At 39.8% G+C, this 16,991-nt stretch overlaps 1 protein-coding gene across 5 annotated transcripts in view; it reads right to left on the bottom strand.

Annotated features, from left to right (window-relative positions):
• Positions 1–16,991, bottom strand: part of actr8 (actin related protein 8) — a 56,593-nt gene that overhangs the window by 12,684 nt on the left and 26,918 nt on the right. Inside the window, exons 9-15 of one of the 5 annotated variants that reach the window (XR_011358021.1) lie at positions 16,026–16,121; positions 14,991–15,131; positions 14,538–14,802; positions 13,215–13,378; positions 10,714–10,818; positions 9,990–10,069; positions 4,853–4,955 (exon numbers count right to left, since the gene is read on the bottom strand). Coding sequence is in view for 4 of the 5 variants with exons in the window: in XM_069939689.1 (XP_069795790.1) it covers positions 10,022–10,069; positions 10,714–10,818; positions 13,215–13,378; positions 14,538–14,802; positions 14,991–15,131; positions 16,026–16,121 (819 nt within the window). In the remaining variant the exon portion in view is untranslated. Of the gene's footprint in view, positions 1–2,832; positions 4,956–4,979; positions 6,131–9,972; positions 10,070–10,372; positions 10,819–13,214; positions 13,379–14,537; positions 14,803–14,990; positions 15,132–16,025; positions 16,122–16,991 lie in introns of those variants that run through there. The other 4 variants (XM_069939689.1, XM_069939690.1, XM_069939692.1 and 1 more) reach the window with 4 other exon arrangements.

The following is a 16,991-nucleotide window of genomic DNA, read 5'->3' as shown; positions in this document are numbered from 1 at the left end:
CTGTAATGAAATTTCTATGTAAATGCTGAGTATTTAAAACATTTTGAGGTATCACTTGGCCCCTCCTACATTTGTGTTGATTCTTTTATTAAAAAGTGGACATGTTACTTCTACAGTAAAAGCCTGAAAATCCAGATGCCAGAAATCCGGATCACCCAAGAATCTGGACTCAAAAATTCTCACCTGAAATTTGGACCACCCGAGAATCTGGACGTCGAAAATTCTCGGCTTTCACGTGCACGCATGCATTGATTGCACAAGCGCACAGATGCACTGGGTGAGAATCAGGAAAATACAAAAATCTGGACCAACACAATCCTCAAATAGTGCGGAGTTTTAGATATTTTACTGTAATGGGATGGAAGAAGATGGCAAAAAGAATGGACACAATTGGATACACATTATTTCTAGATGTTCTGCCCTCATCCTTCATGGCAACAGAACATCATGAGTTTCAAATGAGAGCAGCTAAATTCTGCCAAGCCACCAAATCCCATCGAGTTAAAATTAATATTATAACTTGATGAGTTTAATGACTCAAACAAGATCATAACCAATAGTTATAAAATTTGTAAGTTCTCTCACTTACTACAAAGTACGAACATGGGAACATACGGTACACATCACACTTCTTGTCAAACCTACGTTGAGATTATTCACACTATTGCTCAGGTTACAATTCTTCTTTAAGATGCAAGAATTCTTGATTATGATCAAGAATTTGTGTATCTGAGAAATCCAAATTGCGTGATATTAACCTTGCATATAATTCACGTACGTTTTTTTGTAAAACAAGATTAATAGAGTGAGCATTTGATCTTAAATTTCTATTAAATGACATTCAAATTCAAACATCTAAATAATCTGCCTTCCCAGGGCCTTGACTGGGTCTGAGAAAGATCTCAAAAGAAAAAGCTTGAAGTCCACAGCTCCTGATACCAAAATGCCTCATATGAGAAGTTGATTTATTCCCATTCTATAATATTGCATCCTTGGTTTAATTATACTCTGAACTGAGAATTCATTTTATTTTTTTTTGCCTTTGTCTCTGTGTTATATGTCTGGCTTTCAATTTAGTGCATGTTGTGGCCAAATGTCCATCTTGATCCTTTGTTCAAAAGAACGAAAGGCAACAGGAAAATTAGAAACTGTATTAAATTGCCCTGCTCTAATGTTCGTACTACAACTAAAATCATTAAACATAGGGTACTAAATTAATACAAAGCCTTGGGGAGCAACTTAGTTATGAAATCTGCTGGAGTATTATTAAAAGGCAGAATTTTAATTTAAAAAAATTTTAAATTTAGACACATAGCACAGTAACGGGTCCTTACAAGGCTGTGCCGCCCCAATTACACCCAATTAACCTACAACCTGGTACTTTTTGAAGGGTGGGAGGAAACCAGAGCTCCCACAGGACATGGGGAGAAGGTACAAAACCCCTCACAGACAGTGCAGGATTCAAACTCCGGTTAGTTGTGCTAACTGCGCCGCCCTATGAATGGTGGAGAGGCAATGGCTAAAATTAACACAATACATACAGACACTAACAATCATTCCTTTCCAGAACATAAACAATGAAAAGTGATGTAACCATAACTTTCAAAAGAAGTTAAAGTGGTATTCCTACCCATGGGAGTTCAGGAGGTCATCTCAGTTTTGTAACACAATTCTGCTGAAAAAGGGGTAACCCATTTCCAAGGCAACATGTCTGTCCAGGGTCTCATGCACTGCTAAAGTGAGACAACCCATAAATCAGAGGAACGACCCCTCATATTCCGATTGGGTACCCTCCAACCAGATGGTATTAACATCGATATCCAATTTCCATTAGGATCCCATTCCACTCTCTCTTTCACTATCCCAATGATTCCTTTCCTTCAGCTTCCCACCCCCCTCTATTTCCCTATCCCTCCCTCCTTTCCTTTAGCCCTATCTCTCCCCCCAATCCATTCTCAGCTTTTCTCTCCTGCCTTCCTGTTTACGTCCACCTTGGCTGTTGGCCTGAGCTCCTCCCCTGCCTTCTTATTCAGGTGCTTGCATAACTTAACAAAATGCTCAGGCCCTATATCTTTGCCTCCTATGGACACAGCAAGACCTGCTGAGTTTCTCCAGCACTTTTGTATATTAACTATAATTACAGGGTTTGCAGACTTTCTTGTTTCACTTTATCGATTTTACTTTCCTACTTCAATGAATATAAGGTGAGGCAGAAAGACGAATACAAAGAAGGCTGCTCAGTCCAATGCCAGCTCTCTGCAAGGGCAATGCAATTAGCTTCATTCTTGTGCACTTCTCCCAAGGCCCTGCTGTCCTATCAGGTTATGATCCAAGTCACTTTAATCCAATTCCGTTTGAAAGCCAGCTTTGAATCCAACTTCACCATCTGTCAGGCAATGCTAAGTATATACATCACAGAAATAATTTTCACATTATCTTTGGTTCTTTTGTTAATCACCTTGAATCTGTGACCTCTACTATTGACCCATGCTGTTGGCTTTCATGAATTCATCTTTTATCTTCCTTTTTACTCTTTATAAAAACATTCCTACCAGAGGTTAAACTGACTAGCCAGTAGAAAATGGGTTCATTCCTGTTCCTTTTATTGAACAGAAATACAACAACTCAACAAAGAATTATTTAAATGATGGAGGGAATGCTTTTATGGAACATTGCAGCGAGAAACAGGCCCCTTGGCCCATCTAGTTCATACTCAGCTAATTTTCCACAATCCCATCGGCCTGCACCTAATCCATAGCCCTCTATACCCCTCCCACCCATGTGCCTATCCAAATTTCTCTTAAATGTTGAAATCATATCTGCAGCTCATTCCATAATCCCACCGCTGAGTGAAGAAGTTCCTGTTAAATATTTCACCTTTCATCCTTAACCCATGTCCTCTCATACTTGGCTCACCCAACCTCAATGTAAAAAGCCTACGTCCTATACTCATCATAATATTGTATACCTCCATCAAATCTCCCCTCATTCTCCAATGCTCCAGGGAATAGTCCTACCCTATTCAACCTTCCCCTGTAACTCAGCTCCTCAAGTCCTGGCAATATCCTTGTAAATTTTCCATAATAGCTTTCTTGTAGGTAGGTGACCAAAATCACCCACAATACTTCAAATTTGGTCTCACTAATGTTTGGTCTCAGCATAACATCCCACTTCCTGTACACAACTTTTATACATGAAGGTCAATGTGCCAAAAGCTCTTTAATGATCATATCCACATGTGATACCACTTTCAAGGAATTTTGAGAAAATGGCGGTGCTGCCAGAGCTGCTACCACAGCAGTGTTGATGCTGGGGAAGACAGCGGGAAACAGAGACACAGTGCTTCGTGGGGTCCAACTGCCCAGTCTGATTGACGTCAGCTCCCTACAGGCTTTATATGGCCTGTTAAAGGAGCTGATGGTGGTTTTATTTAAAATCCCGCGACCACGGGGCTCATGTCCGATGGCAGTGCCTATGATCGGCAGCAGCAACGAGGGATTGCAGGCTCCAAGGAAGCGGAAGACTGGAGCAGGGCACCAGAAAACAGGGAATCACCCCCTCCACCCGGGAAGGAGAAGCAGAGGAGACAATCCACAGGACCATGACCATGGTGGTGCATCAGTGAGGGGTTCTGCGGCTGAGGAACACACTGACAGCAGGCAGTTGGTGACCCGATGAGAGGAACCCACGCAGGCTGTGGGCTGCTGAAGACTGCAGTCAAGGGACTCCACCATCTGGTGGACTGCTGGAGACTGGCTGAAGGGGTACCAGGTATCAGAACCAGGATGCAAAAGGGTGCCGAGGGCACCACAGGGTTCCTAATTGTGTCGGAGGTTCGGATCTGGCACTCGGGTTGTTGATGGTTTGGACTGGACTCTGTGTGGCTGCGGAGGGTGTGGGAGTGCTGGAGGCGAATCCAAGACGATGACTGATGGGGCTCTTTTTTGCTTCTCTTTCTCTGACTGTAAGAGGCGCTTCAGGCAATTTCTGTTGATGGCAAATCTATACGCCTTACAGCAGACAAAAGGCAATTTTATGTAATATGACACTTTATTACATAACAATAAATTGAATCATATCTATATTCCCAATTACTTCTGCTCTATCGTGCTCTGCTGTGCCCAACTATTTACCATCCAAGTCCGACCCTGGCTCGTCCTCCAAAAGTGCAACAGTTAACACTCATCAACATTAAATTCTACATGTCACTTTGTAGTCCATTTTCCCAGATCCAGCTGCCAGCTGTGAGAACCTTCCTCACTGTCAAGGAGCGGACCTATCCTATTCCAATAATTATCTTAAAATTAGTGGCATGATGATCACTTGATCCAAAGTGTTCGCTTACACACAATTCTGTCACAGGTCCTGTCTCCTTCCCTAATAGGAGATCCAGCATTACAGTCTTTCTAGTTAGGACCTCTATATATTAATTTAGGAAACGTTCAGAATTAGAATCAGAATTTAATATCATGAACAGGTCACAAAATGTTCTTGTTTTGCAGGATCATAGTGCCAACATTTGTATAAACCACCTTATAAAAATGGTGCTCAAAAAGTCAGTGTCTTTGGCTCACTGAACATTCAGGAATTTGATGCCAGCGAAGAGGAAGCCATCCTTGTGCTGCTGAAGCACTCTTCTTAAGCATCCTGTACCTTTTTCCTGATGGTAGCAGAGTGAAGAGGACATAGCCTGGGTGGTGGGGTCCTGAATACATTTTAAACTCTTGCACAGTATGGGAGTCCCAGTTTACAACTTCAGATGTCCTGTTACTGATTGCTTTCTCTCACTACAAATTCTAATCATACAAGTCAAATTTTGGGTTTCTTTTACAATAAAAGATCGTGTATTCACCTCAACAACAGAGTTGCTATTCAGTTTGCTTTCTCTCGACATCTATTTAGAAAATTCATATGTTCTGGATTTTCAGAATGAAAGACGGCATGCAGGAGCAAATCTGTAGGGAGATAGGTGTAAGAATAATAAGGTAATATTATTGGGAGATTTAAATTTCTTAACATTAAATGGGTCACCCATTGTGCAAAAAGGTATGGATGGGGTGGAACTTACTAAGCATGTTCAAGAAAGCTTCCCAAATCAAAACACAGTAAATCCCCTGCTTATCCAGCACCTATGGAAATTGGTAAATGGCAGATATGCAAATTGCTTGAGGCTTATTCTTACAATGCCTAATATAACTGCATTAAGAATAAACAATTTAAAAGACAAAAATACTGAACAATCTTCACTTGCTTGAATATGTAAACTTTAAAGCATTTTACTTTATTTTCAATCACATGCTTGGAAAATATTTAACCATTGCTGCATCTGCAGTTCCCTCCCCCTCCATGGAGCTGCCTGAAAAACTATCAATAACATTATAATTACCCTCCCTCCCACCAAGTTTACAGATAAAGCCTCTGACAGAGGTGACTCTTACTAAGTAGGGATAAGGAGACTCTTTAAGAGTCACCCCAACGGCGAGCAGCATCAACCAGCTCTTCATCCTGGGCGACACCATTTTATTTCAAACACAACTTTATTTAAACAGCTGCTATGAGCAAAGCACAAGCGAGATCCTCCTCTGGTTGAATATTTGCTTCCATCTTCACCAAATATTTATGTGTTACTTTAGAAAACATTTACTTTTACAATTTTAAACATTTTTTTAACCTATTATTTTATTCTTATTTAATTTTAAACACTTTTTTCCTAGTTTTTTTTTGCCGGTTGCTTGAATTACTGATACACTGTACCAGGGGTTTTTACTGTACAGGAGAGGGGGCAACACTGGAGTTCCTCTGAAAGAACAAAATAGGGGAAGTGACTGAAGTTTCAGTGGGGGAAACACGTTAGGATGAGTGACCATAAAACTATTATTTATTTTTAAAAGAGTTATGGAAAAGACAGGCTTGGCCCACAAGTTAAGTTACTAAATTGGGGCAAGGCCTATTTTGGAGGCATTAGGCAGGAAATTGCACAGGTTCATTGAAGAGGCTACTTGCAGGTAAGGGGATGGCTGGCAAGTGGGAGACTTTGAAAAGTGAGAGGGCAAGAATTCAGTGACAACATGTTCAGGTAAACAGCAAGGCTGGTGAGTCACAGGCTGTTGAGGGATATGGAGGCTCTGGTCTGGGGAAAAAAAGTCATACAACAGTTTTAAGCAGTCTGAATCAAGCGAACCTCCCCCTTCCCCCCCCCCCCCCCACTCCCCACCCAGGAGTTCTAATAGGTGTAGAGGTATACATAAGAAAGAAATCAGAATGGCAAAACGACACAAGATATATCTCACAAGCAGGTTGAAGAAGATTTAGGATAGTGCTATTACCACGGAAAAAGATTGCATATTGAAGAGAAACTTCTAAGATAAATAGAGTGAAAAATAAAAGTCTGCAGATGCTGTGATTGTAGTAAAAACACACATTGGAGGAACTCAGCCAGTCTTACAGAAGCTGTAGGGCAGGGGTGTCAAACTCAAATTTTCGGAGGGCCAAAATTAAAAACTTGGACTAAGTCGAGGGCCGAACTAAATATTTATTGAAAATTTTCAACAACATCTGCATGTTTTCTCTTCTTTCAACATATCTAATGATAAACTTTAGGATATAACTTTAGGAGGATAATGTTACAGGTCAGGTAGCTCAAGTTCACCCTTTGCTTGACCTGAGGGAAACCTATTTGGTCCCCGTGGAGATGTAGTCAGCATTCACAGGCTGTGTCCATTTTGGCCTGCGTCAGGACTCAGCATTTCCTGCTCACTCCTCAGGCTCTAGGCCTCTATTCACCCTCGACCCACCATCCCTCTACCTGACCAGTCCTTTACCCAACCTCTACTCACCCCTCACTCCACTCGCTCTGCCTCTCCCCACCCCATCCTATACACGCCCCTCTACTGCCTCTCCCCTCAACCTGTTCCTCCCTCTACCCGTCTCTCACCCTCTAATCACCCCTCCCCTACTCGCCCTGCCCCTCCCCTTTTACCTCTTCCCTATCCACCCCTCCTTCTACTCATCCCTCCCTCTAATTGCCCCTCGCACCACCATAACTTCCCCTGCCCATTACTCCTCACCTACACCCTCTGCCCACCCCTGCTTACCCACCCACTCAGGCCCAGCGCGCTGCCAATCAGCCTTTGCGGACAGCCACCATCTCTCTCTTCACGTGCAGGGTCGAACCAGCCGTCCCTGGGGTCCGCACGGGTGCAAGCGTGAAGGCCGTGGCGATCGGGAGAAGTGCGCTCGTGCTGTGGAAGGACCGTCTGGTGCCAGTCGCGCGGGGCTCGTGCTGCCCGGGGGCCGTGTGCAGCCTGCCATGCCCATCGCGCCGACAGGAAATCACAGGCGCTCGCCCATCCGCTGCACCGTTCGACAGGTGGGAGAAGTGACTGGTTGTGCGGGGAGCCTTCCAACTGGCTTGCCAGCTGATGACATCGACAGACTTTTCGTGTTACAATTTCTCGTGTTACAATGGGGAAGGATGTGCAATGAAGGGGGAGGATGGTGGGGGTGACATTACTAAAAAACAGCATCGGCTCTCGCTGCAGGGCGGGCCACCTCTAATACATTTTTGAAATGATCTTGCGGGCCAAATATAATTATATGGGCCAGAGTTTGACATGTGTGCTGTAGGAGATAAAGATATATTGCTGTCACTTCAGGCCTGAGCCCTTCAAGGAATAAACAAAGAACAGGAATGCTCAGAGTAAAGACAGTGCTGGCTGGGGGCGGAGTCTAGATTAATAAAAGGTGTAAATTGGATATGATGAGGAGAGGTAAGAATTGATTTTGGTTCTGTGAAAGGAGAAAGGGAAAAGGGGCAGAGACAGAGCTTTATTTTTTAGATAAATAAATGTTTATTTCAGGTTGCTTTGGCAGACATTGTGAAGGAAAATACTAAGGGTTTCTACAGGTATATTAAGAGCAAAAGGATAGGACAACATTGATCAGAGTGGTCAGCTTTTTATGGAGACAAAAGAGATGGGGGAGATCTTGATTTTTTTTCATCAGTATTAACTCAGAAAACAGGCAGAATTGTGGGAAGTAAGAAAAACAAGCAGAGGTGGATAAATCCACAGGGCCTGATAAGATATTCCCTTGGACCTTGAGGGAGACTAGTGTAGAAATTCCAGAGGTTCAGGCAAAAATATTTTTTAAAATGTCCTTAGGCACAGGTGTGGAGTCAAAGGGTTGAAGGGTTGCTCACAGTTCTGTTGTTTAAAAAAGGCTCCAGAAGTAACTCTGGAAATTATAGATTGGTGAGCCCAACATCATAAGTAGGTAAATTATTGGAAGATGTTCTAAGAGATCAGATATACAATTATTTGGATGGCCAGAAACTGATTAGGGATAGTCAACATCGCTTTGTGTGTGATTGGTCGTATTTAACTATTCTTAAGAGTTTTTTTGAGGAAGTTACAAGCAAAATGGACGAAGGAAAGGCTGAGGACGTTGTCTATGTAGACTTTAGTAAGGCCTTTGACAAGGTTCCACATGGATAGCCAGTCAGGAAAATTCAGACACTAGGTATTCACGATGAAGAAGTGAACTGGATTTGATGATGGCCGGATAAAAGAAGCCTTAAAGTAGTGGAGGATTATTGATTCTCAGATTGGGGGCCTGTGACTAGTGGTTGGCCTCAGGATTGATGCTGGGACCATTGTTGTTTGTCATCTACTGTATATCAATGATATAGATAATAATGTGGTAAATTGGATCAGCAAGTTTGCAGATGACACTTAGATTGGAGGTGTTGTTGACAGCAAAGGAGGTTTTCAAAGCTTGTGGAGGGATCTGGACCAGCTGCAAAAATGAGTTGAAAAATGGCAGATGGAATTTAATGCAGACAAGTGTGAGGAGTGCATTTTTGAAGGATAAACTAAGAAAGGATGTACATGGTAAATGGTAAGGCACTGAGGAGCACAGTAGAACAGATCTAGGAATAGAGATACATAATTCCCTGAAAGTGATGGAACTCGAGATTTTAGCATAAATCAAAGTATTGAGTACAGGAGTTGAAATGTTATAGTAAAGTTGTACAAGACACTGGTAAGGCCAAATTTGGAGTAACGTGTGCAGTTTTCGTCAACTAACTGCTGGAAAGCTATAAATAAGTAGAAAAATGTGCAGAGAAGATTTACTGGGATGTCGCCTGGACTTCAAGAGCTGAATTACACAGGTTAGGACTTTATTCCCAGGAGTGTAGAAGAATGAAGGGAGATTTGATAAAGGAATTTAAAATTATGTGGGGGACAGACAGATTAAATATAGATAGGCTTTTTCCACTGAGGGTAGGTGATATACAAACCAGAGAACATGGGTTAAGAGTGAAAGGGGAAAAGTTTAGGAGAAACATCTTCACACAGAGCAGTGTGAAGTGGTGAATGTGGGCTCAATTTTAACATTTAAGAAGAATTTGGACAAGCACATGGATGGGAGAGGTATGGAAGGCTATGAACTGGGTGCAGGTCAGTGGAACTAGGTAAAAAAAAAAATGGTTTGGCACAAACTAGAAGGGCCAAAGAGACCTCTTTCTGTAATGTTCTAGGGTTCTACAGCTGGCTGAATGTCACTAGAAGGGTGCCACTAAAACTAATACTAGGTCTTCAACTACTTACACTATATTAAAGACTTGGATGTAAAGTGTACATCCATATGTACTGACAATACAAAAAAGGTGGAAAGTGAGCTGTAGAGGCTTGAAAGAAGAAAGCTGAAAGGTTAAGCAAGTTGGCCAAAGGGTGAATCATAGAGTACAATACGAAAAGAAAACATGAATGTATTGGTTTTGCATGAAGAATATCAAAATATTTGTCCTTAAATTATGAGAATCTAGCTAAATGTTAATGTACCAAAAGATCTCGCTGTGCCAGTGTACAAAATACAGAAAAGGTTACTTGGCAGACTTTGATCTAAGCACAAGATTGTACCCAAACACAAGAAGCATCTGGACAGATATTTATTTTGTGGAGAGAACAGTTACCTCATTGACTTACATTAAATGTGATCTGCTAGATGTGTGTCCAAATTAGGCACTTGCTGTTCCATAATCAGCAGAAAGCTTTTCAACAGGCTGCTGCATGAAGATATAATAATATTTCTGGTGAATTGTCTTCAGAGAAACAGGGGGAAATAGATACGACTGCTTAATTAATGCCTCAACTTCGGCTAAAACAATTGCAAGACTCTCAGCAAAGGCATTAAATGGATCAGAACTAAAACACTCAACTAGCATCTGTTGTGAAAATGACGATGTTAATATTTCCACAGGAAGGAATCCCTCTCCTGCTAAACCCCAACAAAAATCTAAAAGAAACACAGGAAAAAGTGATAAACTCTACTACCTAATAATTTAAAACAAAATTGTTTGGCAGAAGCCTTGCATGGCTAAAATTCACATATTTGAGGTAGTGAAACTTTATTTATAATTAAGAAAATATTTGCACATCAGCTGCATCATCATTAACATGGTCTGGGATTTGGATAAACTCGCGCTCTTCAGTTTCTAAAATAATGTACAGAGATCAGAAGAATTCAACAATTTTACAATTGCACTAATTTTATGCCAATAGTTGTAAAACAAACTGGTGAATTAAAATAAAGCCTTCTTGATGTACTTCCATGCTTTCAGAAATCAGCTATGGACTTTTAATTTGCAAGGCCCACCGTGGATATTAGAGTTCACCATACAAACGGCGCTCTCTCACGTAGTAAACGCACTCCAAAACGCTGCCACTCTCGCTGGTGTATCCAGAGCTCTTGGGTTGTATCGAGACAAGCCAGCACAGCTCCACCTTTCCATGCTATTAGGCGTGGATCCATGTCCTAGTTATAAAGTGAAGCAAAGTGAATATATCAGTTTATTAATCTGTCTAATAGATTAATGAAATGCCAATAAAAAACTGCAATGTTTTATTTCTCTAATTTTCTTAAAATATTCCCTTGGATTTTTAAGAGCACGATATAGAAAATTAAAATAAAAATGTACTCCACACTCCAAATTTCTAAACATTAACGTATTTTTCACAAAAAGCATACAGCAACTACTTCTGTTTTTTATCATTTCCTGTCAGATGAACTGTGTTTCTCCCTGAAACAAACAATTTCAGATTTTTTTGTTAGGTTATCAGTTTTCATGTATTTGATTAAATGGCAAGTGGATTTAAGAATGAGTCAATGGAGGAAAGAGGAACTTGATAGGAAAAAAAAGTGAGAAACAAGAACAAAATGTCCAGATGATGGCACTGCTGCTCCTGCTATAAAGTTGGTACCACCACAGAGCCAGGAGTGTCAGCATTCCTTCGTAGGGACTTACTGATGGGCCTATGCAGATTTAAACTAGGAAGAGGGTGGTGTTTTTTTTGGACACCCAAGATCTTTGGATTTCTGTGCTCAAGTTTGTGACTCCCAACTTTGGCAGATCAGACAGGCAAGGGTTGCATGTAGTGGGCTAGCTCAGACACCCGAGTGGAGAACATCACCACCCTACTCTTCCCCACCACCAAGGAGAAGGCTGGGAGAGGACTCTGCAGGGTTGGAAGCTGCAGAAACAGTGCAGCTCAGTGGCCAAAAGGTTCATAACAGGCTGCATGGCCTAATGGAATGTTATCATTTATTGCCACAGCAATTAAATGCAAAAGTAGGAATGTTTATGCTTCAAGTATATAGAGCATTAGCAAGGTCATATCTAGAGTACAGTGCATAAGATTGGTTTTCTTATTTAAGAGATGACATGATGTGTTGGAAGCTATTCAGAAAAAGATTTACCAGACTAATACCTGGAATGGACAGGTCCTCTTATGAGGAAACATTGGACAGCCTTGGCTTGTAATCAGTAAAGTTTGAAAGGGTGAGAAGGGGTGGATGATACATACAAGATTTATTAACAATATGCAGGGGCTAGGACACCTCTTCTTGAAACAATATGGTACTAAAAGTCAATATTTATAAAATAGGGATTATTATTTCACCCAATTTGGACAGAGATAAGGCATTTTTTTATATTCTCACTGTATTATAAGTTGTTGCAATTCTTCCTCAAAGGGAAGTGGAAGCCTGATATTTTCTGATAAATAAGTGGTTACAGGTTACAAAGGATGGAAATGCAGTGTGAAGATTATAATCAGATCAACCAGTTTTATGAAATGATGGATCAGGCTCAGGGCCTATACTTGTTCCTATATTCTACCTTGGATACCTTCTGTAGCCTTCTAAATATTCAGAAATAAGAATGATATTACAAGTGACTTCTTACATCACTACCATAAAATTACTAATCCAGTACCCTCAGTACATTGAGAAATTTTCATCGACACCACCAAACTATTGGATGTTAACTTGTATTACTCAAACACATTATATTTTAGATTTTTTAAATGTTACTTTTGGGTGTGATCTTGGGCAGCTGATCAAGAAAATCACCTTAAATATTTCATACCTTTTTTTAAGATTATACCCTATTTTTTGTAATTTCCTATCATATTTTAAGTCTTCTAGTCACAAATCATGCTGTTTTGGTCAGTCCAAGCATGTCTGAACATCCACTCAGTGCTATGCACTGAGGATGCTTAGTCAGGATAGATGCAGACAGGCTATAAAAGCAGTGTGTTGGTGCACATGTTCCTCTGGCTATAGCACAGTGAGTAGACTTAAAAACAGCATTAATTGTCTCCAGAAAGATTCAATACATCAGAAATGCTGTATCTTGCTGCAGTCAGTGACGAACATGGTGAAAGGTTTTACGAGGACATTCTGACCATGGAAAAGCAGTATCAGGGCAACTGGAATCCATCAATAATGGCCAACTATTGTTGGACACTGTCATGAGAGGCATCAGATGCCGAGAAAAATCAGTGGCAAAACATTTTTAGGTCAGTTGAACTAAAGCAATGTCAGAATCATTATGCAATTAAACATGTTAAATGCAATAAAAGTTAATTTAATGTTTCTACAAATTCCTACATGATATAGCAAATTCAAAATTATCTTTTGTGTTCAGGTTGAAATTGTTTTTCATAATCCCAATTTTTCTTTTGAGGAAGCAAACCTTTTGAAATAAAATTGTTGTCCAGTGTAATGGGTCTGTGGATAATAAGGGCTAAGTATACTAACAATTGAGATAGATGCTGAACAATCAAGTCTTCTGAACAATCAGAGAGCAGATTATCAATTTTACTATCAATGGTATTTCATTCCATGATAAAGGACTATATATTTCACACCTTGGGTCTTGTGATAACTTCAACATTCTCTACAATTCTTCGGAATGATGGGGGCATCTTATTTAAAATTCTGTGTTGCAAAAATTCCTGAGCCCCGTGGAACATTAGGCCACCTCCAACCACCAAAATAGAACTGTACATTTTCTTTTTTGTTTCATCAGAACCTGAAAAGTATACACATTTTCCAATTTCACACTGCAGCAGGTGAATTATTAAAAGAACCTTAACCATGAACTACACAAAGGATTTTCAATCAGTGTGGTTTCAGAAAATTAATCCATCAGAGGTTACCAATTTGATAAAAGTTGGGTTTTAGACAAATGCAAAATATCAATAAAACTCACCTCATGTAAATTTTAAAAAACATGCACTTTCTTTTAAACAAGCTTTCGAATCATTTATAAATGACTTAAAATTACCACATATGCTGGCATACAAGATGACTCTGTACTAGATGACTCCCTCAATTTCCACCTAAAATGCACGTTTTGAGCTATACGCCCTGTAAAAGTCTGCCCCAAGTCTTACTGCCCAAATAGTCCTTTACCAATCATCTCACTGACCAGTGGAGTGATGCTGTCACAATATTTTAAAAGCAAATTATTCAATAAAGTTTAAATTTTATGAGCATATTTTAAAATTAACCACTGTCAGTTCCTTTAACAAGCTGTTTACAGCCTGTACAGAGCCAACGACAGTCAGACTGGGCAGATGGACCCCATAGGGGAGAGCTGAGACTGAGCTGTTAAGATATAGATTTAATACTTGGCGTTCAAGACAACTCCTGTACTTTTTATTACTGCTTTATTCCTAATAAGATTCAAATATTAATTATCTTATAATTGCATTAAATTTTCTTGTAGTACAGTGGTTTTCAAACTGACGCCTCCAAACTCACATTCCACCTTAAGCAATCCCTATGTTCTATAGGTTCTCTGTGATTAAAAAAGGATTGCTTAAGGTGGTATGTGATTGGGGGAAAAAAAAGGTTGAGAATTGCTGCTCTCGATCCAATTGTTGCTGAAATATTTCGCTTGAGAAAAATTGTCAATGGGCCATTTCCTTTGGTTTGAAACCGTGTTCATAACGCGTCAATTAGGAACAATTAAAACAGTGTTTTCAAACCTTTTCTTTCCACTGACATACCACAATCCCTTATGAATCGCAGAGGACTTATTGCATAGGGATTGCTTAAGGTGGAACGTGAGCTTAAGGGGCAGTTTGAAAAGCACTGTTGGAGTTGAATTATCCATCAAAATAGTTTTAAAAATAACTATCGCCACTTATTTTTATGAAATTACACAGTTTCATAATTATTCTTACCACAGCAATCAATGCTATGTAATATTGATTTATCAAGTCCCAAAGCCTTTCCTTCAAATTGTGACACAGTTGTTTTCCTTGCCATCAGAGTTGCTGGAAGATCCTCTGAATCATTTCCTGCCAATAAACAATCATGCTGACAAGTTCCAAGTTCCAGTTCATGAGGATGACTCTTCTCTGCACTGTCAGAAATTGGTGCCCCTGATTCAGCTTCAAATCCAGCATACTTGGCCAGTGCTTTTCTCTCAGCAATAGCTTTAGCAGTCTAGACAAAAATACATGCATTTTTCAAAAGAAATTACAAGCACAGGACCATTACAATCAAATGTTCATTCTTCAGCCAGCTGATTTACAGTATTTAGCAGTAGCAATTGGTTTCTGATCTATTTTGCCAAATATGTAGCAATGAAAATAAATATTCCTGCAATCTATTGGCAAGTCTGTAATCCTTACCTGTTCCTGTTTACTTTGGGTTGCTACTAAATAATGTTCATCGTGCGGATCTTCTGAATCACCATGAGATCTATGCTGCAAGGTGCTTATCTTCTGTCCCACAATTCCAAAAGTAGCAGGATAAAACAAGGCCATCGGTGCCTATCATGTGGATGTAGGCAAAGCGCAAGTTAACTGGGATTTACAGCTCAAACTATTTCAGTTTATTTAGTTCTAAATAAGCGTAATAACTGAAAGCTGACAGCCCAGTATGCACAAATGTTCAATCAACGTGAAAAGGGTGAACATGCAATAAGGCTCTGAAAATAAAAATTGCTGAAGGGAACTTGCATGTACATGGGGATCTTGTTTGTCAAATAGCTAATGCAATGAACTTATGAAATCATTCTACACCATTATGATCTCAAACACGTCAAAATAAAGAAATTTCAAAGCAGAGCAGTATAAAAAGGTGCTGAAAAAACTCAGCACGTCATGCAATATTCATAGAAAATAGATGGCAATGTTTCAGGCCTTCAGAAGTCATGAAGCCAAACTCTTTTACCGTTGTCTCCAAGCCTACTTTTTCAATAACGATTTGCCATCCCCCCCACTGAAACCCCTTCTCCTGCTTTAAGCTTCCTTCCTCCTCTTGGACATGTCGTTCTGGCCTTCTACTCTCTCTGAATCTTTTTATTTCCAACTCCCAATGAAATATAAACTTCACCACTCCACTCACCTTTTGAATGTTACCCCTACTGAACACACTGCCTTGAATTATTGCCACACGAATGCCAACCCTTTAAAGTACGGAACATTTCAAAGCAGTCTGTTTCTAAGTTCTGATATAGGTTATTCTGGAGGTAACACTCAAATCACTTAAAAATATGCTCCTGCATTCAGAATACACTAATGGTAGAAAAACAATGGCGGACATCTGGAGTGTAAAACTCAGTGGTACATTTTCTCAAAAAAGATTGAATTTGAAATGAATCTTTACAAAAAGACTAGATTTATTCAGCCTTTATAAATTTTCATTATTAATATTTTAGTTACCTGTAGCTTTTCATCTCCTAGCCTTAATTGGTATAATAATGCAGGAGAATCTGGATGACGGATCTTGAACTCGTGATCTTGAATTCCAGAGATATCCTGGTTAATGAAATGGAACAAAGAAAAATTTAAACCACTAGCAATAATATTCAAATTGTCAGTCAATGGTAATGTTGCTACCTCAAAGATTGTGTGGATTTGATTCTGACCTCTTTTGTCAGCAGACTTCCCCTGAGACTGGATTTCCTCTGGGTGCTCCAATTTCCTCTCATCCTGCAGTTAACTGACTGTGTAAAAGCACCCTTATTTCATTACAGCAAGTATTAAAGGTGAGTGAATGAGTATGTGAAAGAGAATAGGTTACAGGGAAATCAGAGGGGAAGGGGGCTAAAGGCATTGCACTTCTGCGAATTGACATGAAACCATTAGGTTGAATGGCTTTCTTCTGTATTATAACAAATTTCCAGACAGGTTCATAATACTCAAAAGCTTATCCTAAAATAAAAGTCAAACCTTGAATACTGGGTGTGGGAAAATATGTGTCAGAGGAACTTCTAATTTAACCTGATTTAATGATGTAATCCCGGACAATACAAAACCAAATCACACTGAAAGGAGCCCTTTAAAAATTTAAGATATTAAAATTACTTTCCCATGACAAATCCATGAATCTTAACGAGTACAGATTTTTACCCCTGTAGTTCTGCACATTTGAGGAGAACAAAACACTTTGGTTTACTAAAGGGATATTTTCCCAAGTATCTAAGCAAAAAAAGGAATTGGATGATGTGAGTGAAGTGAATAATTAACAAACTGGGAAGTTCAGAGCCAAGAAGGAATCTCTTCTTTTTTCTATTATAATCTAGATTTGGCAGATCCACCCATTTTCCCTATGGAAACATCTTTTTGAAAGCTTCTCATTTCACTGACATGGAATTACTTTCAAATAATGGTTTCCAGATACCTTTT

Source organism: Narcine bancroftii, chromosome 5, assembly GCF_036971445.1.
Source record: "Narcine bancroftii isolate sNarBan1 chromosome 5, sNarBan1.hap1, whole genome shotgun sequence".
In the NCBI taxonomy this organism is placed as follows: domain Eukaryota; kingdom Metazoa; phylum Chordata; class Chondrichthyes; order Torpediniformes; family Narcinidae; genus Narcine; species Narcine bancroftii.
The sequence above is the reverse complement of the archived record's forward strand: the minus strand, read 5'-3'. Positions and strand labels throughout refer to the sequence as shown.